Genomic DNA, 26029 nt, shown 5'->3' with positions numbered 1-26029 from the left:
TATTAGAACTCAGAACACAGTATTTGTTCTGATCAGAAAGAATTCTCATGAAGTTTTCTGCAGTAATGACTTAAAGTGTCATTCAAATTTTCTACATTTATGATACTGCCCAAATTTGCATCTAACAACTCATTTTGAACAAACATTACAAAGTACCCTCCACAAAATCATATTTAAGCCTTAATTTTGACAGAAAATGACAGCTGGCTATTATAGAACAGATTTTTTTTTTCCCTTTAAAAGAAAAGCAGTTGTCCAGGAAAGTGCATGGAGACACAAATCCCTGTATGAATGCAAGGTAAGCTTACAAAAGCATTAAGGAGATTTTAGGGGAAAACAGAATACCTATGATTAGGAACACTTGAGCTTACCTGCTTGCCTTAAATCCTTTTAGTTTCTGTACAAAGAATGATTCAAGAACTTCTGCACATTGGTAAAAAGGGGAGTCACTTGGATTGTAGTAACGACAGTTATCAAAAATTTTGGTCATATCTGCCACAAACTCTGTGACCTTTTTGTAGTAACGTTTCAGTATTCTTTCTTCCATGGTGGCAAGGTCTTTAAAGAAACCAAAAAATTATTAAAATGAGACATTTTCATCCTCAACAGAAGTTCACATTGTCAGATGGTTGTAAACAAAGCCTATCTAGGTTAGTTGCTTTTCCAGGAACGCTGGTTGTGAGGTGGTGACACCAGTAGGTCTCCTTCAGAATAAACACTTATGCATGAATATGTTGGGTGCAGCTAAACTAAAAGTATCAAAATGACCTTGGAAAACTTGGGTCTTTCTGAAGAAATTAAGGGGCAGGGGGAAGGTCAGACGATCTGGATTCAGTTACTTGTACTTTATTTTCTTTACAGCCCTCACTGAGACCAAGAGTCATATGTGTACATGTGAGAGCTATCTAAACCTTCTCATTATTTTTTATTTGAATTCATGACTTGCTCTGAATGAATTACCAATTTTCACAGGCATATGCACATTACCACATGGCACAGGTGAAAGATTTCAAGTGCAGGACCGTGCAAAATGCTAGTGCTCTCATTCTTACTGACTAAACACATTACTGAGACCAGAATGGTGAAGTAAAGCAGTAATTGTCCTATTGTAATGCAAATGTAAATTAAAAAGACAGAGAGGAACGAGAACTGCCATTATAAATATAGCTGTCTAAATGTATAGTGGCACTTTTAGCTGGAAAAACAATGACCTGCCCTTGAAAAATGCCCTTAAACTGCTTACTCTGAAATGCCAGTAATGCCAGAATGTGTGAAAACAAACATAGATGGGCCTGGATTACCTAGTGTATTTTACAGATATATATTTAATTCTATACTTACAAGTGTATTTTCCTGCTAGTTAAGTCAGAAAGGGCTAAATGCACTTTTGTTTACTTCATTCAATCATCATATGCTTAATTATATTATTATTTGAGCCTCCCTTATAAACTGTAACCCATCAATTATGGAATAGGAGGAGTTTAGCATTTTCATAACAGCACAATCCAAAACTTTGGAACAGAAAAGGGAACAATTTCTAAGCAAAATATTATTTTCAGTCAACATACTAAAATTTTGCCAAGATACTAAATTTAACTTTCCTATTTCTAGGATCAGTAAAGAGTAGCTGGGAAAGCTCAAGTGATACACTAGCTCTCATTCAGACTTATGAAAAGGTATTGGTTCAATAACTGGAAGGGAAGGAACAATCTTTAGCAACCCCATTTCTTGCAGGAGGCTGATTCTCCCAAGAGGTTTCACATTCAAGTGTTTATCTAGCATATGCCCAGCTAACTGGTGAGGTCAAATATGATCAGAACAAAACACTGTAAAGCTGCAGCATCTCCTCTTCCACTCCCCCCCCCCGCCCCCCCCAAAATAATTCTTGTTCATATAGCTTTAAAGACAAATTACATAAAATATGAAATTTAGTATACTACCAAGTCAGATGAAGATAATTTTAAACTCCACCTTAAGTTGCATGTCACACTTAACTGTGTTAGCACCACTTCCTCCTCAAACCCTAGAGTACATACCCCACACTTTGTAGGAGGAACCAATGCACAAAGACAGAAAAAACCCAAGCAAAACAGCAAAATTGTCCTCTTTAAATGAATTTTTTAAAAAGTACAGTAATTTAAGAACAAGAGTGCTGTCCTACTGCTGCACTGAATTTCACATTTTATACGTTAGACCAATGGCGTAAGGAGTCAGCCTAGAAGTAGATATATTAACCCTCATGAACTTCTAAATATATCAATGAGAAATCACATTGTCTCAGTTTGCCTGACTGCAAAAACTGTGTATTCTGCAAAACATATCTTTAAGATCCCTGGATAGAAATGGCCAGCGAGTAACGAATTTGATAGTCAAAACCCCAAATTCCTTCACTCGCTCATGCTGTTGCTCAGAAACACTTACCCATTGGCTCTTTAATAACACCATAATAATCTGGTGCATCATTGGGATCTACTGGTTCTAAGAATGGCCACGCCATCTTGTGAGCCTGTCAGGAAAACATAATTACAGAAAAAATATTAAGTTAAAATAGCCCTATTTAGTAGCTAAACATTTTCATTAACCTTTAATCTGTTGGGGTCTAGAGTTGAACTTAAGGAAGAAGTGCAGTATTACATGAAAAGATAATTAGTTCTCATCTAATGACTGTCTGAAGTTTTAAACCTCAATGTCAATGACCAAGTAGTTGGTCTTCAAAACAGGAAACAATGTGAAATTCAGACATAACAGGATACTGTGCTAAACAGGCTGCACAGAAAAGTATGTAATTAGTTTACTGAGAGCGCTTGGTACTTCACACCTAGAAATGGGCCACTGTTTTCATTTTCAAGTACTCTAAAATTAATTTGTGTTCATAAACGTCTTTAAAATGTAGAACAGTGCAAAATACTACTCTTTGAGGATTTCTGTTACCACACAATAATTTCACCAAAATTCTTGAAATTTCTTTACAGAAACTATATTTGGGAGTGACAGATAAACCAGAAATATACTGTAACAGACAGTGATGTAATTCTTATTATCAGGATTGACATCATTTACATGCTGATACTGGCTTTCTGTGAGAACACTACTGAAATCTAATAACTCTGAGAATGAAGTACAGAAGTGTAGATCAGAAATCGCAGAAAACTAATCTGAGAACAGAACATTGCACCTTCTACATCCTGTGCAGTTAGGCTACCACTCTGCCTTCCGGCATTCTAAGCGAACCTGCTTCCTTTAAAAGCCTTCCACTGAAGAGATTGTTTAGTTTCACTAACTCAGAAGCAGTGATATACTAATTATTGTCAATATTCCTCAGCACAATAATGCCAGTCAAGTTTGCAGCTGGCACAGTGGCATTTCTCACAAAAAAAAGCTTTGTTATTTCCTTTTTATAAAGTCTCAAAACGACTAGAAGAGAAATCAAGACCTACTCCAAGACTCACTAGGTATGTCCTATACAGTAAAGCACTCCACTTAGCTGCAATCCTTATTCTCACCTGTAAGGAACGTAGTACTCTTCTTAAACCTTCATAATCTTTATCAGTTAGTGGACTGAGTACAGTCATGGCATCTTCTGTGGACTGACATTGTGGACACACATATTCATCAATGAGATCTGCCTCACTTTGTAAAATGCCAACACAGCGCCCATGATACCAGTTCTGACATCGGTCGCAGCCAATGTAAAATCTGCAAGATCCAAAAAAATGTTAGTGACTTGATCTATTGAATTTAAAGGTTACATTTAAATACATAAACCTGCAGTCCCCTGCACACAAGCAGATACTTGGCATAATTAAATACAGTGGTGTAACGTGATATTTCAGACTGACAAATTCCAATTTCACTATTCAAACTGCTTTTGTATTTACAAACAGGCTAAATTACAGACCATTTCAAAATTAGTTCCTAAGTTTTATACTAAGCACTTTCAAGCAATCAAGATTTCAAAAATAATTCCTCTGCTTTAGAGTTGAAAGGAACAGTGTAATGCCAGAAGTCTCACCCAACCAGTATTCCAAAACAATTCAAGATACATTTTGCACAAACTGGACTACAGCTAGGGCTCTTGTTTCACTCCATACAAACATTTTTCATATGGAAGCTTCAGTCTTGTAGTTAAATACGGAAGGGGTATTCTATGACACAAAGCCTTACAGTAAAAGATACCAACTATATACCCCCATACTAGAATTATGCTTTCTATCCAGATCAGACTAAAGCACAAAAAAAAAAAAATCCACGAAATACTACATTTGTCTTTTAATCTTTCTAACCATCCCTTATTTTAAAAAAAAAAATCCCAATTTAAAGTATGTGGTGTTTTTTTTAAAAAAACAAAACAACAAAAACAAACCAAAACCCAACACATTCGGACCACCCTGAAAACTTCACTTTTCCTAAACATTTACTGTATAGAAACATTTTTGAGAGGAAGACAATTACTGAAAAGCAATTTGTATTACGAATGAATACAACATATGCAGAATAACTTCTTTTTTCTTTGTAAGGAACAGGTAACCACAGAGCAGTTTGCTACCTAAACATTAAATAAGAGGTTCTTATCAGAACTCACTGTGACTCATCATAAGGTGTTCTGCAGATACAGTACAATTCCTCACTGCTGCCCTCTTGTGCCCGTTTACAATCATTACAGATGTACACATCCATTTTCTTAGCCTCCTTTTCTGTGATGCCAACACATTCTCCATGATACCAGTTAGTACAAAGATCACAGCCAATATAGAACCTAAAAGTATTCACAATGAAAATGACAATGTAATTGTCATTTCAAATGGCATGGCACTTTTCCCTGCATTTCTCTCTGATGCACTTTCTTGCTGGCCTACTTTCTTCAATTTTCTGTCTCGGTTTCCCTGCTTCCTAGCATTCTATCCTTACAAACTAACTTCTCATGCTGCAGCTATACTGTCAGTAAGGTCACTTGGGTCCATGTTAAATTGACAGTTCATTAAAACGCACATCAATATGTAACCAGACTTTGACAAAACTGGGCTAAAAATGTATGTCTCCGATGTGTGTGTGAAAAACTGTAAAAGGCACAAAAAGACAAGGCCAAAGAAAAAGATTTACATTTTCAAAACGTAGCTCAAAAGCCACTGAAACATTTCCTTAAGATTTGAAAATGTAGGTCTCAGTTAATTTAAAAAACAAAAGCAAAGCGCAAACACCAACTAGGAGTTACAAGTATACTACGAAGAACATGCATACCAGCCATGTGTAGAATACATATTGGTATAACATGATGCGAAAGAAAATTGGGTCAAGACATGGTTGTAATTTTTTTTTTTTTTTTTTTGGGGGGGGGGGCGGGGCACTGAAAAACATATATTAAACTTCTCAAAATTGCAACAAACTGGAACGTGGACCATTCTTCAGAGAATAATGTCTACTCTTAGACACAGCTATGTGACGGAACCAGATATGGTATGACACAAAGTGAAGGGAACCAGGTACAGAATCATGTGAATGGGACCTTGCACAGAATGATGTGACAAAACTGTAAAATATTATGCAAGGATGTTTGACATTTTGTGTATGGATATCTCAAAACATACCTATGACTGGTGACAATCGACCAGATGGGCGAAGTTACACATCCATTCTCTCTGCCTAAGCAAAAGCAAGCTGCCTCAGAACCTCGATCTTCCTAGATTTCGGAGACCACCAACCACCTGCCATGTGCTGCTGTGTGAATTACTGCCATCCCAGTTTGTCAGTCTGCAAGCACCACCCGCTGGACACTACACACTGCAACAGGACAGCAGCTAGCACACGCTCCACAAAACAAGCATCTCTAATTTCTTGGGCCTCTGCATATGTCCCGGATACTCAGATCCTGCCTTTTCTCTAATGTTCAGACAAATCCTAAAGAAAAATATCACACAACCTGGCCTTCCATAAAGAATGGATAGATATAGCTCCTTCTGACAACTACCAGCAACGATTCAGCCTATGTCCTCTTCCCAAGAGGGACTGTGCCTGTCTGCTCCTGGTGATCTGGAAACCCATTTACATCTAGGTGTAGATGCTAAACCTTGCCACTAGAATATGAACAGGCAGCACATTATGCTTTAACAAGTGAGTTGCAATCTAAGTAGGAATCTTAGAAGGATACCCTTACTGACCATCCTTGAAAACAATATGAGCAGATCCCTACAACCCTGGAGTATCACAAATGAGAACTAAACATAGGAAATTTGCAATAAAATACACAACACCAAATTACTTTTGAGGATTTACTACATCCTAAAAAATGCATCGGGTATTCATAATACACCACAAATTAGCTTTTCAAACAGCACATCTATCTTTTCTGAAGTAGAAAAGAGACACCAGCACAAAGAGGAGTATCTGATGCCTATACATATATATATATGAAAATGAATAATAAAAAATGTTTACCAGAAAACTGTTTTAAAACTTGACTAATTCCTTACCACATAGTGAAAGGATAATGTAGTTCAACAGTACAGTCATCATTTGTAAGAACATAAAATTTAGAATTCACAAAAAGCAAAGCAGCAGAACTGAATCATATTGCTAAGGATACTACCAAGTCATTAACATTTCATTTTCTTTAAGTTTTATTCTGTGCATTTAAGCACAGTTCTCAATACAGGCTACCAAAATTCACTCTATGACCACATTTTTCATTGGCTTACTCAAATGCCCACTGGAGTCAACAGAAAGAGTTAGTCTAACAATCAAATCCTTTTGCTCACAGAATTTGTTCATCTCATCTCATTTTTGTGACAGTTCTAACTGTCTTACTAACAACAGAAGCAGTAATGCACAGACCTTTGTTTGGTATCACAACAAAATGAAAACAGGGTATCCTCCTAAGTTTACTGGATGACAGAAAGCCTAACACAACGCTCTTACTTTAAGTGAGATGCGTGACATTCCTTAGAAGTAATAGTGACTTAACCAGGGCATCAGAAGTCTGCTATTTCTACAGTGATGGCAGCACAGAGAGCAGTCCAATTTCCTGCACTGATGTAACAGTGAGAGCTACTGAACAACCAAGGTGAAAAAACCCCAAAGACCTCAACTTCATTTAAAAAAAAAAAAAAAAAAAAAAGCTAGGAGGAACCTCAAGAGATCCTCTAGTCCTGGCCCTAAATTTGGAATGAAGAACCACTACTGGAGTGAAAACACTACTCCACCTCTACAGTTTCTTTCTGTTATCAGCTTTTAAACCACCACCAAATGGCACCAATTAATACTTTTTGGTATTGTCACTTGTTGAGCAGATACATACTGACTTGGAATTGGTCTGACGTAAAATTTATTTTACATAGCTCTACATAGCTATCAGATGTTAACCATTGCTAACTACTGATGTTAGTCACTTCTAGCTTAAGCAGAAATGCATAACACTATCCCCCTGCAATCCACCTCCACCACTTACTAAATTTCTTCACAAACTTTGTACATAGCATAAATATTTTTCCTCATTCAGAGTCAGAATCAAACTACAGAGAACTGCAGTTTTCACTTTGTCAAATGCTTACATATCCATTTTTTATCAACCCTGAGATGTGAATTATAACACATGGAAACCACTTCTACCTGAAACATTGTCCAAAGTGAACTGCAGTCCAGTAACTTGGAACCCCCTTTACTGGCTATTGACTTACAAAAAAAAAAAAAAGTGTAATTTATTGGAAGACGGTACCAAAGCTATTTCTAAAGAACATCAGCTACTTGTTCACAAGAAATTGCTCAAACCAAATTGTCACTTGCTTCCGAGGCAGAGGCAAAACGGCAAAAGAAAGAATAACAGAGCGGAGGAAAAAAAGAAAAAAGAATATGTGCATGTGAGACAGAAAAGTCATACAATGGAAACATGCAAACGAGTAAAAATATAAGTCACGTACATTAATAGTATAAATCAAGTATGCTAATAGTTTTGTAACTGCTAGTGGAAAACAGAGACTTTATTCTTTATACCTTAGTGATCACTGCAATAACACCTGATACTCTATCTCCAATTCTAGAACTAGCTTGCACTAACAGCTAAATACTAAACCTAAAGCTAAGAATACATGGTAAAAGGCTATGGCATTCACTACTCACTTAGACTCATCATAAGGCGTTTTACAGATGCAGTAAAGCTTTGTGTCCTTCTTTGTTTCCTTTGAGGTAGTAGAAATCATTTTCTTTTTCTTGGACTTGGAAGCTGATGAATCTTTCTCCTCATCTCGCTTTCTCTTCTGGGAGGATACTGGCATTGGGACTGTGGTGGAGGAGGAGGAGGTGACGGGGGCTGCATGTTGCTGTGGTGGCGGTGGTGGTGGCAGTGGTGGCGGTGGTGGTGGTGGTGCAGCGGCTGCAGCTGCGGCTGCTGCGGCTGCTGCAGCTGCAGCAGCTGCCTGGGCTTTTTCTTTTTCTTTCTTAATTTTAGTCAAGTCTTTCTTTAGCTCCTCCTGAAGTACATTAAATGAATAAATAGAGAGGGAGGCACTTCATATGATTATTCCAGGACAGGATTAAAATCTAGACATAAATCCCCATGCTTAACCAAAAGAAAATAATTAAAGCCATTTAAATATGCAAATTTGTTAATGTGCTTGACCTACAATTCACGTAACATTAAGGGATGACACTCTTGGCCTACTATGACCCATTGGCTGTAATTTATCAGAAGCTGTTTCAGGAAACAAGGTAATTTCAGTCCAGATGAAAAACAAGAAGCATAAAAAGGACATATACTAGCTTCGCAGAGATCCATGCATCCACAACCAGAACTTCTTCCTGTATGTTTCCTTAAAATCCAACTGAGCAAACGGATAAATTAAAGATTAACACAGAAATGTTCCCCCAGCTTAAAATCAAATTAGTCTGTGAGAATAACTGTCCTTACCTGCACTTCAATCTGTAGATCTTTGTCCAGAAGTGCTCTTTTTTTCAGTATTTCAGCTTTCAGCTGTTCTTTATGCTTGAAAAGCAGAGCTGAGAGCTTAGTAGCATTCTGTTTACTACGCTTCTGTTCTACACTCTCTTCTCGTTTTCGTTTCTTAGCTGCCTGTTTTTCTTCTTTGTCTATCTTATCCAGAATATATTTCATCACTTGGTTGCACACAATCATTCTGGGGAAGAAATTAAGAAAAAGTACATTATGTTGAGCTGCCTATTTATCCCCAGTTGAGAATGCAGAATCATTTACTTCTCCAGTCTCTGCAAGTTGCAAGCTAAATTATTACATTTCTTAAGATGTACAAGGTAAATTTAGTAACACACATTGCTTCCACTCATACTTATTTACTAGAACACCACTGGGAGAGATCAAGTCCCTAGTTAGGCTCAAGAGGGCCAGTCCCAATTTCTTTTAACTGATCTGAGTACTAATTGTTCCTCCCCTTCCCCAATAAAACTCCTAACAAAGCTTAGGCTTTAGTATGATGAGAGATATTTTCATTCAATTCAGTTTCCACACATATGTTTGAAAGAGCTGGACTTTGTTTATTCTGATGTAGGATGAAAGCAAGTTGGAAGCCTGCACCTTCTTTAAAACAAATTTCCACCCTCCAGTAACCACCAAATATTACTGAGTTTTTGTATTTTGGCATAAGGACTGACAAATATTTTTCAGTGTATAGAATTCACCATAAAACAGTGCCCAATTTCTTCACTAATGACAACTCAGGATTAATTTTTCATCTGCTTGTTGTACACTCAACTATAAATCTCTTTTCCTGCTCACTTGTTCTGCAATTTCCATTTATTTTGTTTTATATTTCAATTAGAAAATGAATGTATTTTGGTTCTTCTGAATTTACTTTTCCGTTCCCATTCTATTTCAAACCCACTAGAAAACTAAATGCTTCTCGTTGCCAGAGTGACCATGAAAAATAACTCCCATTGACATATGAGCTGAAAGCAAACAACAAAATAACAATGGTCGGGACAAGTAGCTGCTGCTAACTCTGTAGTCCTAGGCTTAGACACATTGTCTCCTGATACACATCTGTATTTTGATGACATATTTAATATGCTAGATGTTTTGTAGGGCCATACAATTTTGTTTACTTTGCTCTTCTTACCTGCACTATATCTACTTGGTTTAGTCTGGTTTTTCACCAGGTAAGATACACAAACTACATTTTTGGAGAAGAAAAAAAATCACTGAGAAGGAAAGACAGCTGCACCATGAATCAAGCTAGTTAGAACTCTTTTTTTTAATTGGACTGTCAGTCTAAATACCAATTTGGCTGACACCATTAAATTAAGAGTGTATGACAATACATCTTATTCTTTATGCAGTTGTGAACATTGAGTAGCACCTAGTGATACTGTTGTAATCAAGTAAGCTTGTACTCTGATTTGATGATCAAAATTTTATAAAAAACACTATTCTTTTTCTTACTGAAAACACACACACTTACAATTATCCACTTGAAGCAACTGCATGAGTGAAAAGGAGTCAAAATAACCCCAAGACAAATGACAAACACTCCAAATTTGTGTTTAGCAGCTTCAAGTATAAAATCTAGTTTGTCAAACAGTACTATCTTCCAACTCTTCAATTCCTTCTGTAGAGTGGGATGTACAGTGGACAAGAATGGAAATAAACTGCCACGATAAAGGACAAACAAAAACCAGGCTTTTCTGCAACAAAACCATTAAGTCTCCATTCTGTGCTCCTTTAAGAATGGTTTTTACCTTGAATTTAAAAAACTGTGGCCAGCTCCAAACACATGCAATACAACATTTCACTTTAAAAACAAATAATCAAAATAAAATTGAGAATATACAGGATTCAATTACTTAAAATTAAGAACATAATTATGAAAGTTACTTTTGAGTATTACTTGGACCAATTTTAAAATAGAAAAATATCTTTATGCAGGTTTTTACAAACCAGTGTTTTATTATACCACCATTAAAAGATGTCATAAATGTAAAACTTTCACATCTAAAGATACACTATGATGCATATTCACCTCTGATTTTCTTCTCTCTCAGCTGGAGTCAGTGTCTTCTTCTGTTTCAAGTGTTCTATGACAGCATTCTGTTTCATAACCACCTGCAGGATGATACAGAATCCAAAATAAATTATGAAAACTTTAGCCAGTATTTCATAATATTACTGGGAGAACCAGGACATTTCCTAAGTTAAAGAAAAAGTTAAAGTGTTATTTATTTCAGTAAGTGACAAAATAAAACTGATTTTATTGGGGGGGGCAGTGCTTGTTTAAAGCAATTATTTGAAAATTGAAAATGAAATTGAAAATTAACACCACTTCCACCCCCCTCACCCCCCACCCCCACCCCCCTCCCCCGCAGGATATTTTGCTTAAACCTAGGGACTAAATGTAAATTGACAGTGACTGGTTGTTTTATTTTAAAAAAATGGTAAGAGTCTATTTTTTATATATATGTATTTTTTTAAGCCCCGCAGCCATCCAACAGCATTACATTTCAGATACCTCTTTGAAACCTCAGTTTCCTATGGCAGACAATGAAAGTACTGTACATGTGTTCTGAACATCAGCTCTCCTATCTATAACCTATCTTTCCTGAACTGAGAATAAAGATATATTGTCCCAGCAGCTAGTGGTAAGTTGAATCAAGGTGCCAGAAGACTGCAAACATGGTACAATTGACTTGATGTGCTGAATTAACTTAGAATATTTAATTAAATTGCCAAAAGCAATCGTGCACAAACTTTGAAAGAATCAAATTAACTGCCTATCAAATGTATTAACATTGTTAACAAGAACAGGCATTTAAAATGAGAGTTGTTTCATTAATTAAGTTTAATTTCCTTCTGTTAACTTTACCTGTTTCTGGATAATGTCACTTTGATTAGAAGCCTGAAGGGTGTGCTCACGTTTAATTTCTATCTGTTGCTGCTTTTTCTTCTGTTGCTGCTCCCTGAGCTGCTGAACTCTCTGCAGCTGCTCCTGAACACTAGCTGCTTGAACTGTTACCACATTCTGAATCTGGTGAGCCTGTACTGGGCTAGTTTGTTGGATCTGAATAGGTAACTGAAGCTTGATCTGCTGGGGCACACTGCCTTGTTGGGCTTGTATCTGAGCCACAACATGTGACTGAAGCTGAGAGAGAACTTGGACTTGTTGCTGAAGCTGAGGCACTGTAATAACTTTTGTTGGAGGCTGCTGAAGTTGCAGCTGAGGACGAGTTGGGCATTGCACAGGAACCTGATTTAAACTTTGAGTAGTTGGAAGGGTTGAGACTGAAGTCTGAACCTGAGGTTGTGATTGCTGCAGCTGAGCTTGAATTTGTATGGGAGCATGGGGCTGCATCTGAATCTGTTGTTGGGTTGTAGTCTGCACCTGAGCTGGTTGCTGAAGCTGGACTTGGGACTGGCCTTGTGGAAGGATTGCAGTCTGCGGCTGACTCTGGACTTGCACTGGAGATTGCCCTTGAGCCTGGGTCTGTGCTGGAGACTGAACTGGAGATTTAGATGATTGTGCTTCAGGTGTAACTGGAGAGTCAACAGATGCTGGAGTCTGAGATTCAGGCTGGGTCTGAGTTTCAGGCTGAAGCGCTGGCTGAGGTGCCTGTGGCTGGGCCAGCGGCACAGGCTGAGTGCTCTGGTTCTGCACTTGAGGCTGGGCTTGCTGCTGACTCTGAGGCTGTGGCTGAATTGGCGGCAGCACTGATGTTGGCTGTGCCTGTAGAGCTTGCTTCTGTTCCCCTGTAGCTGTGAAGGATAAAAACAAGTATTCCATTTATTTCAAATGACATGTCTATGAGCCTTACTAATTTGAACCTTTTAGAACTACTGTAAAGCTCTATGCAGAAATTAAAGAGACTTCTAAGCTTATAATACACTTCCAACAAATTTATTGTAGTAACAGACCATCTCCAACTGTGTAAAAACTCCCATGCAACTGAAATTGAAGCTTTTTCTCTGCTGAACAGAACAATGCTTACCCGAGGTTGAAGTAGAAACTGTTGTTGTAGTTGTGCTAGCTGTCGTAGCAGCTGCTGGTAGTGGGGTGAAAAGAAACCTCTGAATGGTACCGTTTGGCATAGCTGCTTGCATAAGCTGTTGTCCTGGACCAGGTATTACAGTCACACCCTGAGGGATTAATTGTAATTGACCAGTAGTTTGACCTTGTCCCTGAATTACCACAGTTAATCCTTGACTGCCACCCTAAAAGAAGAGTCAATATTGATGTATTACTGATATATTTCTTAGACAGACTTTGCTGAAAATAAGAATTAGGGTTTTGGATTTCAGAATTCAGTACTTTTACCACATACTGTAATTCCTAAAATTCAAAACTAGCACATGAGATCATGAAATACTAAAACACTCTTTCAACAATTCTATCATCAACAGATTACTGGGTTGGACTTAGTTACACATATTTTCATCCAAATATTGACAAGAACTCTAGCCAGAAAGCAGCTACAATGGAACCTACAATTTGTTCCTAGAATTCACAAGCAATACAGGGCATGGATGATTTTAGACATACTATTAATTATTTTCTCAAGAATCCCAACAGTTTGTGTAAAAGTCCTCTGCAATGAAAACATTTCCTACCCGTGTATCAGATCCTACCCAACTGTAGGCTTTCATGACTGACTGTTCAGTCTGTAATGTATTGTGAGTTTCGGTTGCTTAAGCTAACATTTAGGCAGCTCATGACACCACGCTTAACTCAGTGATGGAGAAGGCAGGGTATTGTCCCAACCCCTAGATGCAGAACTCCACATTTTGTGAACCCATAGAACAGAATAAGGACCCTACAAAAATCCTTCCGAGTCTTTTGGTGTGGAAATGAACTCTGAGTCTTGTTCCACATATAAAAATCTTATCTGGCAACAAGCAGCCTAGACATTACAATCATTTACATGTATTATTTATAATTTGAAGAATAGGTATTGTGGTAACTCACAGAAGTCTATTTTTACCCTATGCTTGACTCTAAATTTATATTTTGCCAACAGACCTTCATGATCTGAGCAGAAGCTGTAAGAACATTTTCCTCCTCCAGTTCCAGATACTGTAATTTTTCCTCTGAGACTCTGGATAACATGAATGAAAACTAAATCTTCACACAAAATCAAAAGACAAGGAATGAACATTATGTTCTGATGGTCTACAAAAGAGGCCATACAAAATAATTATGTCCCTTACTGCTATTAGTGCAAATACTTATTTCCATACTGCTAAACTTTCCTGATGCTACTTATATTACTGGGGAATACAATAGGAAGAGATATTTAAAAGTTTACATATACTATTTAAGCTTCTTTCAGTCTGTAATTATGCTGTCGGTCATCCTAAATGAAGGCTGAAACATAAATTTATGAGCAGATACACTACACTGCTGAAATCCAAAGGCTTCATAAGATGTATCGTAAGTATTAGCACATTTTCATGCCCAGAGGCTGTAAAATGTTTTACCTGTCCTTGTGTTAGCTGTGTGAGTTGCGCCATAGTAAGTTTCACTTGTCCCTGCTGAGGGCGGGGTGGCTGCGATGTGGTTTGTGGCTGTATTTGCTGAGGTGGTGTTCCAGGACTTGTGACGGTCTTCTGTCCAGCACTGGAAGCAGCTGTGCTGGTACTAGATACTGCTGTTGAGACAGGCTGACCCCTGATTATTTGAGTCACCACTTGCTGTGTCTGACCTGTAAGAGAATAATTTGTGATAAGAAACACGTTTCCAACATTTTAACCACTAGCACAGCAAACCTCCGAGTCACAACAACGTGCAATAGTGTATAATCAGACATGTGAAGCAAATACTGCAGTGTGCACATAAGTTTTCTTTACAAACCATCTGTCTGTGTGGTTGACTGAAAAATGTCTGCAAAATGTTTTCTATTTTAATTCAATTCATATACTTATGGAGTGCTTCGAATACTTAGCTTGCCTTAACAAAAAAAACCAAACCAAAACAAAAAGCTTTCTCTTTGCACAATTATTCTAAACTTTGTTTGTTTTCAAATGAATGGCCTTAAAAATAAGTACTAGATTTCCCAGTGTCAATGACGAACAACACTGACAAAGCCTGCAACCGACGCATTCAAGAGCCAGAAGACACACTTGTTAGAAGTCAAGCATCAAAGTGAGGTATTTTTGCATTCGGACATACAATACAAAGTATTTATGAAGAAACAAACCATGGATTTCACACTGGAAATTTAAATATTAAAATGAACCTACTGGCTGGAAGAATACCTTGTTGCACCACTAGAGGTGTTCGAATGATGGTCTTTCCAAGTGTTGACTGCTGAAGTGGTGTCCGTATTACTGTCATACCAGGGCGGAGTGGTGTCCCTTGCACTACCTACATACACCAAAATGGAGAGCATATGTAAACTTGTGAAAAAAGCCACTGGGATATGCCCTGAAGTTTGGGTTTTTTTTGTTTGTTTGTTTTTTTTAAATACAGTAAGAAATGACAAGATACAAGCAGATCCAATATTTTTTCATCTATGCCCACACCGCTAAGGCTTACCAAGCTCTAAACTATTAATTTTTCCACTTGGAAAGAACTGTTGTACCTCCTTGGAATAAAGGATCCATAAACATTATTGCTGAGATGAGCCAAAAACATTGAAAAGCGATGAGACAGAACTTTTAATATCTGCCAATAACTTAAAATATATGCACCCATATTTTTTTGCATTAAATAATCAGAAAAACATCTTACTTGTGAAGTGCTTGTTGTTCCTAACGTTCCTGTGGTATTTGGCCTAATGGTTACAGTTGCTGTCCTTGGCTGGAATGAAGTAAATGTTTGACTTGCACCTGTAGTTGATGGAATGATACCCAATACCTTTTGCTGAACTTGAACAACACCTAATTAAAGAAAAATTGAGAATTCATTAGTGACATAATTGCCAGCAAAAGAAGTAAATGCAACTCCAGAGTGGCATTTAGAAATCAGTCTCCAGGTTTCTAGAACACCTTTGAGTCTTTCAACATTTCTTGGGAGAACCTTTGTCATATTGTAAAAAGAAGCAGCATTATACGTTGTCGATAGTCTAACTACATTTTAAGTTAAGAAATAGGTATTTTAGGAAAGATTAAGGAAAGAGTGAATCTTCACAAAGATCAGTTTGATGGTAACTACAAATAAGTCCTTGCACTGACACGGTGCCACAAATTAGTATTATACAACCATTAAGAGCTATAATCTGATTAATTTAAAATGTAGGAGACCAATTTAAACACCTTTCACCTACAAGCTCGTGGTGCTGAAGAAAATGGGTAATGCTTTTCCTGTCACCTAAGAAATTTCAATACAAAACTAGTAGCCTTCATTATTTCCTCAGATGCTAAGTATAATGGAGACAGAGAATTTAGCTTTTCTGTTCAATATACATTCACAAATCTCAAAGTATTAAGTTCTCTTCTTGAAGCAAGAAGAAAAAACGCTAATCTTAGTTTGGAGCCAAACTCTTGCTCATCAGTGAAGAGCAGATGCAGGCATTAATAACTAAGAACAGCAGCTTTTTTTGTGAAGAAAGTTGTTTTGTTGATGTATAATTTAGGTAACAAAAAAAAGCATGCTTCATTCCACATTGTTAAAAATAAAGCTTCTAAAATTTTGCACTATGAAATGTAGACTAATTTATAGGCAAAAAAACTTGCATTTTTCCCCTACAGACACAAATATGCAATACAGGGGGAACAAGCTCTAGAAACTTGTGTGTATACATATATATATATAAAAAAAATATTTTTTCCCCTTTCAAGTCACAGTTTACTTCACTGGGAAAATAGTGTCAATGGAGAATTAATCAGCAAGCTAGAATACATTTTTAATTCAGTTCCCTTTCCCCTACCTCCTTGAGTTGATGGCACATTGACGGCAACAATCTTGCTGTTTGCAGGGAGTGGCAGCTTAGTTATCACTTTCCCTGCCATCGTTACTGGACTGCCTGAGATCTGGAAGGTCTGCCCTGTGCTGGCAATGGTTGTGGCTGAAGTGGCAGCTGTGCTAGTGGCTATTGAGGTACACAGAACAGTCAGTTTTAGAGCAGAATAATTAGTCAATGAAATGACTATTTTCAAGTATGAAACAGCAAACTACAGGATTATTTTTACAATCATTTTTGAATGTATCATACTTTCTTTGGTAAAGATTCTTTTTTGAAAACAGTACGATACAGCATAGAATGCTTTCATTATCAATGATTAATAGTACAACAACTGTCAGTAATAAATGTGACAGGTCAGAAATAAGACTACCTAGCAAGTCTGAGCAAAGAAAAGTTACAGGTATTAACTCAGAAGTACCCTGCTGACGTAGCAAGAGAGTTAAGAGCAAAGATAACAAGAAATGTAATAATGCTATATATTCTGGTGAAGACGTAGGTGCAGTGCTGGAGTTCATCCTATTTACATGTTCCTTCCGTGATAAATGGCTACTTACCTGTTGAAGATTGGCCTTGTTTAACCCAAGTAGCAAAAGTCTGATGGAAATTCTTGTTCTGTTGGAATGTTACTGTAGCTGGAGAACCCACTTTTGTAGTAAGTACTACTTTGGTTCCAGTGGGGACTGGGCCCGCTAAAGGGCCTACCACAACTTTCTGTGCTGTTGAGACAGTAGTTGCAGTGCTGCTGGCTGTGGTGACTGTGGGGGCCACACCTGCTGCAGGTATCTGCTTCTGCTGTTCCAGCCGTTTCTACAGAATTTAGAAAAAAATTAAACAAAGGGATAATTAGCATTTTCAGATTTTGTAAAATAAATGCAGTCTCTTCCTAGTATTGAAAAATAAAGCACTCCGGTAGGATTTTAGTTCAAGTTGTAAAGGATTGAAAAATTGGCTGCTTGTGTACAGCACAAGACTCCTTGACCTGCAGAACTGATAGTACAGACCCAGAAATTTTCCTTTATACCATCTTCAAAATCCTCAGCTTGTGTTAATTTCACTGCACATATTACCTTAAAGAAAACTTATTAGTAGTCTCAGATTAATCTGAAAGGTTAAAAAACTCTGAAAAATAACCATCTATATTTGGCTTTGACCACGTGCATACGGCCTGCTTGTACGTCAGTAAGCGGTACACCATCATTAACACAGAGTTTATTACTATCATTCCCAAGTTTAGAGCTGCCTGCACTGAGATCCTGCCAGTTACAAAAAAGAAAAAGAGACTGTATCATTCTACTTCACCATTAAGAATGTAATTTTTAAAATTATTCTTTTAACTGTAAATCCAGTTTGCAGCTTGTTTAAAAAAATTAGGTTCAAAATCCCTTACCTTACCCAGCAAACTTCTGTGCTGTAACTGTCAAGAAGGTACATTTAATTTAAAGAGCCACTTTGTGAAGGGACAGTATCAGTAAGCTCTTTTAAAATTCCAACTAATCTAACATTCTTCCCTATGTTACTAGAATTATCTCTGTATTTATTAATTTAAATTTCAGTGTTTGGTTAGCATTCTATTGCAGTAATGCCCACGAATCAGAAACACTTATTCACTAGTAATGTATTTTCTTCAGGGAAGATGAAATGAAAAAGGAGTAAGTTGGAAAAAAGCACAATTCTTAATAATGTATGTGAAATACCAACATGGCATTGGGTTTCCCAATTTTAATGGCATACATTTATATACACATACACACTTACATCTATACATACACACTTATCTATATGTATATAAAAAAAATTATCAATGGGCTTCATTCAGCCAACTTAAGATAGGATAAAATCAAAACATTCAATTTGATTGAAGCATGAAGAACAAATGCAGTGGTATTCCCAGGTCAGCTATATACTAAGGCAGCTTTCCATTACACCACGGAACACTGCTGACCTTACCTGGAGATTGGTGCTTCTCAGCCTTCTTTTAAAATGGAAACAAACTAAACCTTTTTAAAGTGTTATAAATTAGGTGAAAAAAAAGGGAATCCAAAACAAATCTTTGCCTTAACCCCGTTTCAAAATAACGAATGTGCACAGCGGGAGCAGCATTGTTTGATGGCTTAGTTTACACCGGAGGTGGAAACTATTTGAAAAATGGTGTAAGATAGGAATAAAGTTTGTTTCCCACATTCTAATGCATGTGGACTACCAGTGCATAGTTGCTGACAGGTGGGACTACCAATAGCTCCCCCACCTGCTGGGCAGCCAATCGTTGGTGTTTTAGTTGAGCCTCCAATTGGGCCTTGAACTCCTCTGCCTTCTTCTGTTCACTAACCTTAGCCTGTTGTTCAACTGCCTGTGCCTTTTCCTTCTCCACCCTGCCAAAGACACAACCGAAAGTAAGTTATACCACCACATAAAATCCAACCATCAAACTGGATTTCATTTTATCCAGTTTACTTGCTCTTACAAGAACCAGCATCAAGACTGAAGATCACTGAAAAACTGGTCATGACTTAAAAAGTATTTTGAAATAAACTATTGAAGTTGCATGCAACATCCCTGAAATATTCTGATGCTAAACTACTGCAACACCTTCCAGGAAACTATTAATCAAACCTGGAATTTATAATTACACCTGAGACTGCAAACAACCTATGCAATACCATTAATTTAAAACAATTCTTTCCAAGAGACTCAAAAATGTTGTTCCAACTCCAAGCATGCAATACCAAAAATACCAATTTTATGACTTGAATATTCTCAGGCTGAATTTACCTTTACTTTACTTGTACACAATCATTTTTTTTGTATTATAGAAGTATTTAAACCCATACTGTTTAAAGTCATGCCAAAAGTAGCCTAAAGCCTTTCCATGCATTATAGTAATAGCCTTTTAGCATACAACAGTGATTAGTTCATAAGCATGGAAAAATAAATATAATATTAGTTCTAACAAATCTGTAAGATCTGCATAAAATAGTTTTGGTACCAGCAAATAGTTCAGCTTTACAACTTTAAGCTTGACTATCATTATATCAAAAGACACAGTAAAAATGCAACACAGATCCGCTTTTACTGATTGTAGCTACTAAGTTTGTGTTCTCTAGTGGGAACTTTTACTTAACTTATACACACAAATTAAAACTGCTTTCTTTAAAAGCTCATTTGAGTTTGTTTACCTTTCAGCAAATGCCCTGATCTCCCATAGTTCCAATTCCTCCTCCGCTACCCAACTTTCAATTATAACAGGGCCCGTTTGCTTGGGTGTTTCTGGCCTTTTTGGCCTTAGCGCACTTGATCGCAGTCCCTTCCTCTGAGGTGTTGGAGTTTCTTTAGAGAACAGTCAAAACACACACATTAAGCTCAATCATAAAACAAAATTAAAGTGTGAACCAAGGTCTACTGTCTCTTTCAGTCTCATTTTATAAATAGGAAGGCCTTTCAGCTTCAGAAATATCACGTCAGTTTGTTAAATGCGTCATTTGTTTCAAATAGGCGAATGAATAGTTCATGTCAAGCTATATTTGCTCCCTTGATAGTCTGAATTAACATAAAGATCCAGTTACCTAATTTCTGTAGGAGCTTATGGGAAGGGGAAAAAAATGTATAAACAAACATACCTTTCGGAGCCTCGGGTACACCAATGGGACAAATAATTTTTCTTATACAGTACTCTGACCGGATTCCATATGGACCAACATCTCTTCGCTTGATTATTTCTGTTGTTGTAATTTCAGTTTCAGATGTTTCTACAACAAATTAGTCCCAATACATTAATAACTGAAAACAAATAAAAGCTAAATCTCCAATCAACCCCATATACTCAAGGTAAAGAAACAGCGACTAGTACAAACTGCTGACTAAAAAAATTCAAATGCCATAGCTAACATCAAGCCCTTGCAGAAATGCTCAGAGTGAGTGTAATACTAAAAATTAACATCAAGAGCTTTTGCATTAAGAAACCCAGAAATTTAAAGAAATAATACCTGTACGTGTAGTTCCTCCCCCAGGTGGAGCTTTTGCTGCCATATCATCCCATTTGAGACATGCCCACAATAACCGCAACATAAGGCTCACTCCAGCCAATGATTTTACTGTTTGAAGTCGGTACCTAACAATAGAGTAATAATTATATTTTAAAATAAAAATGTATTTAAAATACCTAACCAAACCAATGGGACAAAGGTTTTCCATTCTACCTTTACTGAACAATATAGAAAATTACTGAATAATAAATAGCAAAATTTGCATGTTTGGGCACAAATACATATATTACTTATATTTTAAAATTCAATTAATTTAGTCACATCCTAAACTTTCCCTCAAAAATGTAAAGTATGTACCTCCAAGTAATCCCAAAAGTTGGCCTTGGGGATGGATATGGCCAGATATCCAAGGCAGGCTTTGCATTGTAATTGAAATAAGGAACTTCTCTGATCCCTCCTTTTCTGGCCAGCTTTTTTAAGTCATCATTGGGTAAAACAAATATGCTTTTTTTACTGCTTTTGGTAACAAATTTTCTATAAGATGGTAAGGCAGTTCCAGAACGAGTTTTTTTGGGTCTTGCAAATTTCATTAACTTCACTTTGTCTTTTGTAGAATATTCTTTGCTGACAGTCATGGAAGTCACCAGTGTGCCTTCTGGGGTGGTCAGTGAATCGGTTACTGTAGTTGTAACCACTGTTTTACTATGCTCTTGTACAGAAATGACATCAACATTACTGTCTGTAGCTGGAGTGGTAAGCTTAGTTACAGTAGTGGTGGTAGTTACAGTGGATATGGCACAATTTTCTGTAGATGATACTACTGTTGTTTTCTCATCATTAGAAGCTACAGTCTCTGCAACTTTAAACACAGTCTTGGATTCTGTAGACACAGTTGATGTTGTGGTAGTCACTTCAGTAATAACAGTTTTTATTTTACTTTCTCCATTAATATTTTCCATTTTATACGTCTGTACACCGTTCTGATCAGCAAAGTCACTACTCAAGCTAGATTCCTCACATGAGGTTACAGGCGATGGAGCGACTTTCTTATCCTCAATTACTTCAGTTTCCATAGATTCTATTTCACTATTCAGGTTATTTTCTTTACAGACAGTATACGTTGGTGTGGAAGCAGTGCCAACAAAGGCAGATCTCTCAGGAGAAAGCTGTTTCTCTTCAGTTTTCTGCACATACTTCGGAACTTCATCTGGTGGCTGAAGCCTCTCTCCACATTCAAACTCAGGTGAACTCTGCAGACGTGACTTAGGGTCCACATTATTTTTATCCTTTGTGTCCTCTATCATGATGTCACCATTCATGAATGGTTTTACTGAAGATTCCTTAAAAGTCAATGGTTTTATTTCATGTTCTGGAATGGATTTATTAATATTATTAACTTTTGGTTCAATATCACCCCCTGCCTTAGTTTCACAGGTATCTTTAACTAAGCGGTCATCATTTGATAATACTGTAATGTCGTTGTCTTTTCCATTCATTTGAAATGCTGATTCTTCTTTTTCTAAGTCTGTCTCAGTTTCTTCATCTGTATTATTCTTTTTGTCAGTAACACTATTTAGATTTGTCTGATCAAGATATTTGCTTATGGTACTTGTCTCCACTTTCAGTTCCTGACCTTTCTTTTGACCGTTAGCTTCAGTTAGTTTAGAGCTTGGTAAACCCTCATCAACTTCTACCTCATCCATATGTTCCAGAGCTTGACTTTCAAGGTTTCTTTCAGAAATTAGGTCTGTTTTAAATGGTTCTAGATCTTTACTAGCTGATTTTTGGTGAAATATAACCTTGTTTTCCGATTTACTTTCAGTCTTTCCTGGAGCAATTTCTTCCTCCATTTCACTTTCTTGAGAGGACATTGGTTCAATATGGCTTTTTATCATACAATTGTTTTCTGGATCTTTGCTCTGCTGTTCAGAATTCCCTTCTGATTCTCTTTTTTCAAGAGTGGCCAAAGCATCTTTTCTACAGCTGCTTTCAGTTGCCACTGGCTCTAAGTTTTCACATTCATGCTGAGATACTCTGGTAATAGGTAGGTTTTGTTTCAAAGGTTTTTCGCTTGTTTCCAAAACATCCCACTTGATTCTACCCTCCACATTTGTTTGTTTCAAGCCATCCACAAAGGAACTCTCAGAGTCTCCAAGAACCTCTTGTCCTTGACACTTATGAGCAGTCATAGGTTCAGGGTTGTTTTCTTTACTATCATTCTGAATGGAGCTTTCACCTTCAGAGGATTGAGGCGAGTCTTCATCCAGTAGCTGGCCTTCTCTTTTTGACAGCCTGTTTGTCAAAGGCAAAGAGGGTTCATCTAGCTCACCAGTTTTGGTACAAGAGATGCTGCTGATTGGTAAACAGTCCTGTTCTGCATCTTCAGTTTGGGTCTTATCTGAAATATAGGTTTGATCTTGGGAAGACATGTCAAACTGGCTTCCTTCTTTTACTTTTCTCATTTGTAGCTCACCTATGTTTTTCTGGGGGCTTACAGATCGAATGCCTACTGTTTTAGCACTAGCCTCCAGTTTCATCCTTTCTAGACGTTGTTTTTCTTCCAGTGTAAACTGTTTTATTCGCCTCTCAAGTAGTCCATCTAATTTTGATGATTTTACTTTCCTTTTGTAGCAAGTCCTTAAATGAAATCCCTCGCTGACATTGATTATATCCAGCTTACAATGACTATCCTCATCTTTTATGGGGGATTCAGTTTTCACATCATCTACATCCATAGGTTCTTCCTTGATAACTTTATCATTTTCACCATCGCTTTCTTTTTCCACTGTGAAGAAGAAATAACTCTGAATCAGTAAGATCCCCTAACAATGAATACCAAACTATATTTTTACATGAAGTACCAAGAAACAAATGGACCTTTCAGCATATTAATAGATTTCAAGAAAAAGGGAACAAAAACTTCAGACACTACTACAAGGGCTAATAAGCAATCACTTAACTGAGACATTTTAAATGTCTTGACAAAACCTGTTACACAGTTTTTCAATAGCTATTTCTGAGGTTCTATGCTTTTACACATGCAATGTTGTAATGAATAGCTAGTTTTACAGTAACTTAAGTATATCACCTTTGTCTTTTGCATGATCTAAGTTTTCAGAAATTGTATCAACTTCTACTTTGTCTTCACGTGACTTTTCTTCTTTCACTCGTACATTCTCCAAGGTTTCTGAAACATCTGCTTTGTCTTTTGCTTGCAGATCATGACAATCCTTTGTTCTGTCTTTCTCTATTTTTACCTTAATTGGACCTTTTCGTTTATCCAAGTTGCATTTTTCATCTTCGCTCTTTGCTATTAACAAATTAAATGGTTTCAATTATTCAGAATATTTTTTATACTCTGCTACCTTTTAATGTATGTTAGTTTACCTCTCAAATCATTCACACATCATTACTGAAATTCAGAAATAGAATTAAGTATACAATGGTAACATAACAGATGAAGCTTAGTGCAATATCAAGTAATAATAATAATAATAATAATAAAAAAAATCTAAAAGCCCACCAGAGATAAAAATGTTTCATCTACATTATTTTTTCAGGAGTCCATGTTCAGCATTTTTAAAAACAAAAACAAAAAAAACAAAAACAACCCCCAAACCCAACAACACTCCCCTGCCCCCCAACCACGCCCCCACCCCCCTTGCCCCCCATTTTTCAGGAAGCTAAATATCACTTTCTGAAAACCCAGCCTATTAAGAGCATATTAATTCAGACTCTGAAAATTCACAAATAATTTTAAATAATTTTGATTTCTACAGTTAAGCCAGAATGGACATTAGTATTCAAATGACTGTGCTTAACACTGTAGTGGCTACTAATTGCCATACAGAAAGCAAAATAAATCTAATTTAACAATCACGTAGACAACACTAAAAGCAGGAGCATCCATTTTGTGTTTGATCCAGTTAAAAGCAACAGGGAAAGTATTACATCAGTATGTGAGGAAAGAAATAATTTTGATATGTAATATAGGGTGGGCTGCCATTTTCTAAATTTTAAAAGGAAAGTCAAGATTAAATTTATTATAAATAAGACTCATACAGTTCAGGATGGATTCTAAAAGTCAGCTGTGCAAAATTTTTCTTTTTTAATATAAATCCTTGGAACGAATAAGTGAGAAGGTGTATTTTGAACTTTCTAGAGAAATAAATACCCTCCCCCTTATAAGACTGTTATTTCCAGATAAAATTGGTTAATTGTATTCTGTCAACATGCACGGGGGGAAAAAAAGCATATATATATACACACCAATATTTAAGATGTTACTTTTTGCTTGTGATTATCTACATAATTTTTATCTACCTTTAATTTAAATAAGGCTATACAAAGCTGTACAAACATTACACACAACTTCATGACTGAAACAATTTAATGTAGCTAAAAAATGTCTATTGACAACTGAACTGGTTATATGGACAAAGGTTAGCAGAAGCTTCTCTGGAACACTGTAACGAAGTCTACATAAGAAATATCACAAGCAAATAATTAACAGAATAACTGAATAAGCAATAAAAAGCAGTATGTTAGTAATTGAAAAAAAAGTAAGCAATGCAGACACTTACTTGGTAGCAACTTTCTGTAATTTGCGTTAGTATTTCCAGGCAGTTTGGGCATAAACCTGTGGACGTGTGTTTTACTAATCCAGCTCCAGCCACCATATCCCGTTACTCTATATTCCTCTCCTTTTTGCTTCCAAACCTGTTAAATATTTTCAAAACAGTAGTTTTAATGGTGCTATTTGCTGCACTATTAATGTATAGATCCATTGAAAAACCTAAGATGATTTAAAAAGAATAACCAAACAAAAAACTTCAATTTACAGACTTTTTCAAGCAAGTTGAAGTATATTTGTGAAATAATGTACTATCTAAAATTAAAGCTATATCTGCTGATAATTAAATTGATTCTATCATAGTAACATCTAAAAACCATTTTAATTTCATGTAACAGTGAGAATCTATTTACCTAAAAACTGAAAGATTATGCAAATTTTTCAATCAACCTGTATGTTTGTTACAAACAAACAAATTTAGAGCAAAGAACCACTCCAAAAAAAGTATTTAATATCTACTGTAGAAGAATATAAAGAGGTTTCTATAGTAGTTCCCACCATATAACAGAACCTTCCAAAGTAAAGGTAGCTAGGATAACTTTTTGCGGGGGGAGTGGGGATGGGAGGG

At 36.6% G+C, this 26029-nt stretch overlaps 1 protein-coding gene across 16 annotated transcripts in view; it reads right to left on the bottom strand.

The window, feature by feature from the left end:
* The window catches only part of BPTF (bromodomain PHD finger transcription factor), a 59026-nt gene that overhangs the window by 3685 nt on the left and 29312 nt on the right, over window positions 1–26029 (bottom strand). For 8 of the 16 annotated variants that reach the window (XM_072881644.1, XM_072881645.1, XM_072881641.1 and 5 more), the window contains 21 exons: window positions 25412–25547; window positions 23917–24138; window positions 21186–23613; window positions 20829–20953; window positions 20463–20591; window positions 20022–20172; window positions 19094–19217; window positions 17403–17655; window positions 16813–16974; window positions 15675–15823; window positions 15185–15308; window positions 14423–14646; window positions 12937–13159; window positions 11817–12703; window positions 10977–11059; window positions 8897–9122; window positions 8110–8459; window positions 4583–4756; window positions 3504–3696; window positions 2422–2506; window positions 372–558 (listed from right to left, as the gene is read on the bottom strand). In XM_072881644.1, the coding sequence (XP_072737745.1) occupies window positions 372–558; window positions 2422–2506; window positions 3504–3696; window positions 4583–4756; window positions 8110–8459; window positions 8897–9122; window positions 10977–11059; window positions 11817–12703; window positions 12937–13159; window positions 14423–14646; window positions 15185–15308; window positions 15675–15823; window positions 16813–16974; window positions 17403–17655; window positions 19094–19217; window positions 20022–20172; window positions 20463–20591; window positions 20829–20953; window positions 21186–23613; window positions 23917–24138; window positions 25412–25547 (6635 nt within the window). The remainder of the gene's footprint in view (window positions 1–371; window positions 559–2421; window positions 2507–3503; window positions 3697–4582; window positions 4757–8109; window positions 8460–8896; window positions 9123–10976; window positions 11060–11816; window positions 12704–12936; window positions 13160–14422; window positions 14647–15184; window positions 15309–15674; window positions 15824–16812; window positions 16975–17402; window positions 17656–19093; window positions 19218–20021; window positions 20173–20462; window positions 20592–20828; window positions 20954–21185; window positions 23614–23916; window positions 24139–25411; window positions 25548–26029) is intronic. The other 8 variants (XM_072881646.1, XM_072881647.1, XM_072881655.1 and 5 more) reach the window with 7 other exon arrangements.

Source organism: Ciconia boyciana, chromosome 16 (genome assembly GCF_034638445.1).
Source record: "Ciconia boyciana chromosome 16, ASM3463844v1, whole genome shotgun sequence".
NCBI classification, from domain to species: domain Eukaryota; kingdom Metazoa; phylum Chordata; class Aves; order Ciconiiformes; family Ciconiidae; genus Ciconia; species Ciconia boyciana.
The sequence above is the reverse complement of the archived record's forward strand: the minus strand, read 5'-3'. Positions and strand labels throughout refer to the sequence as shown.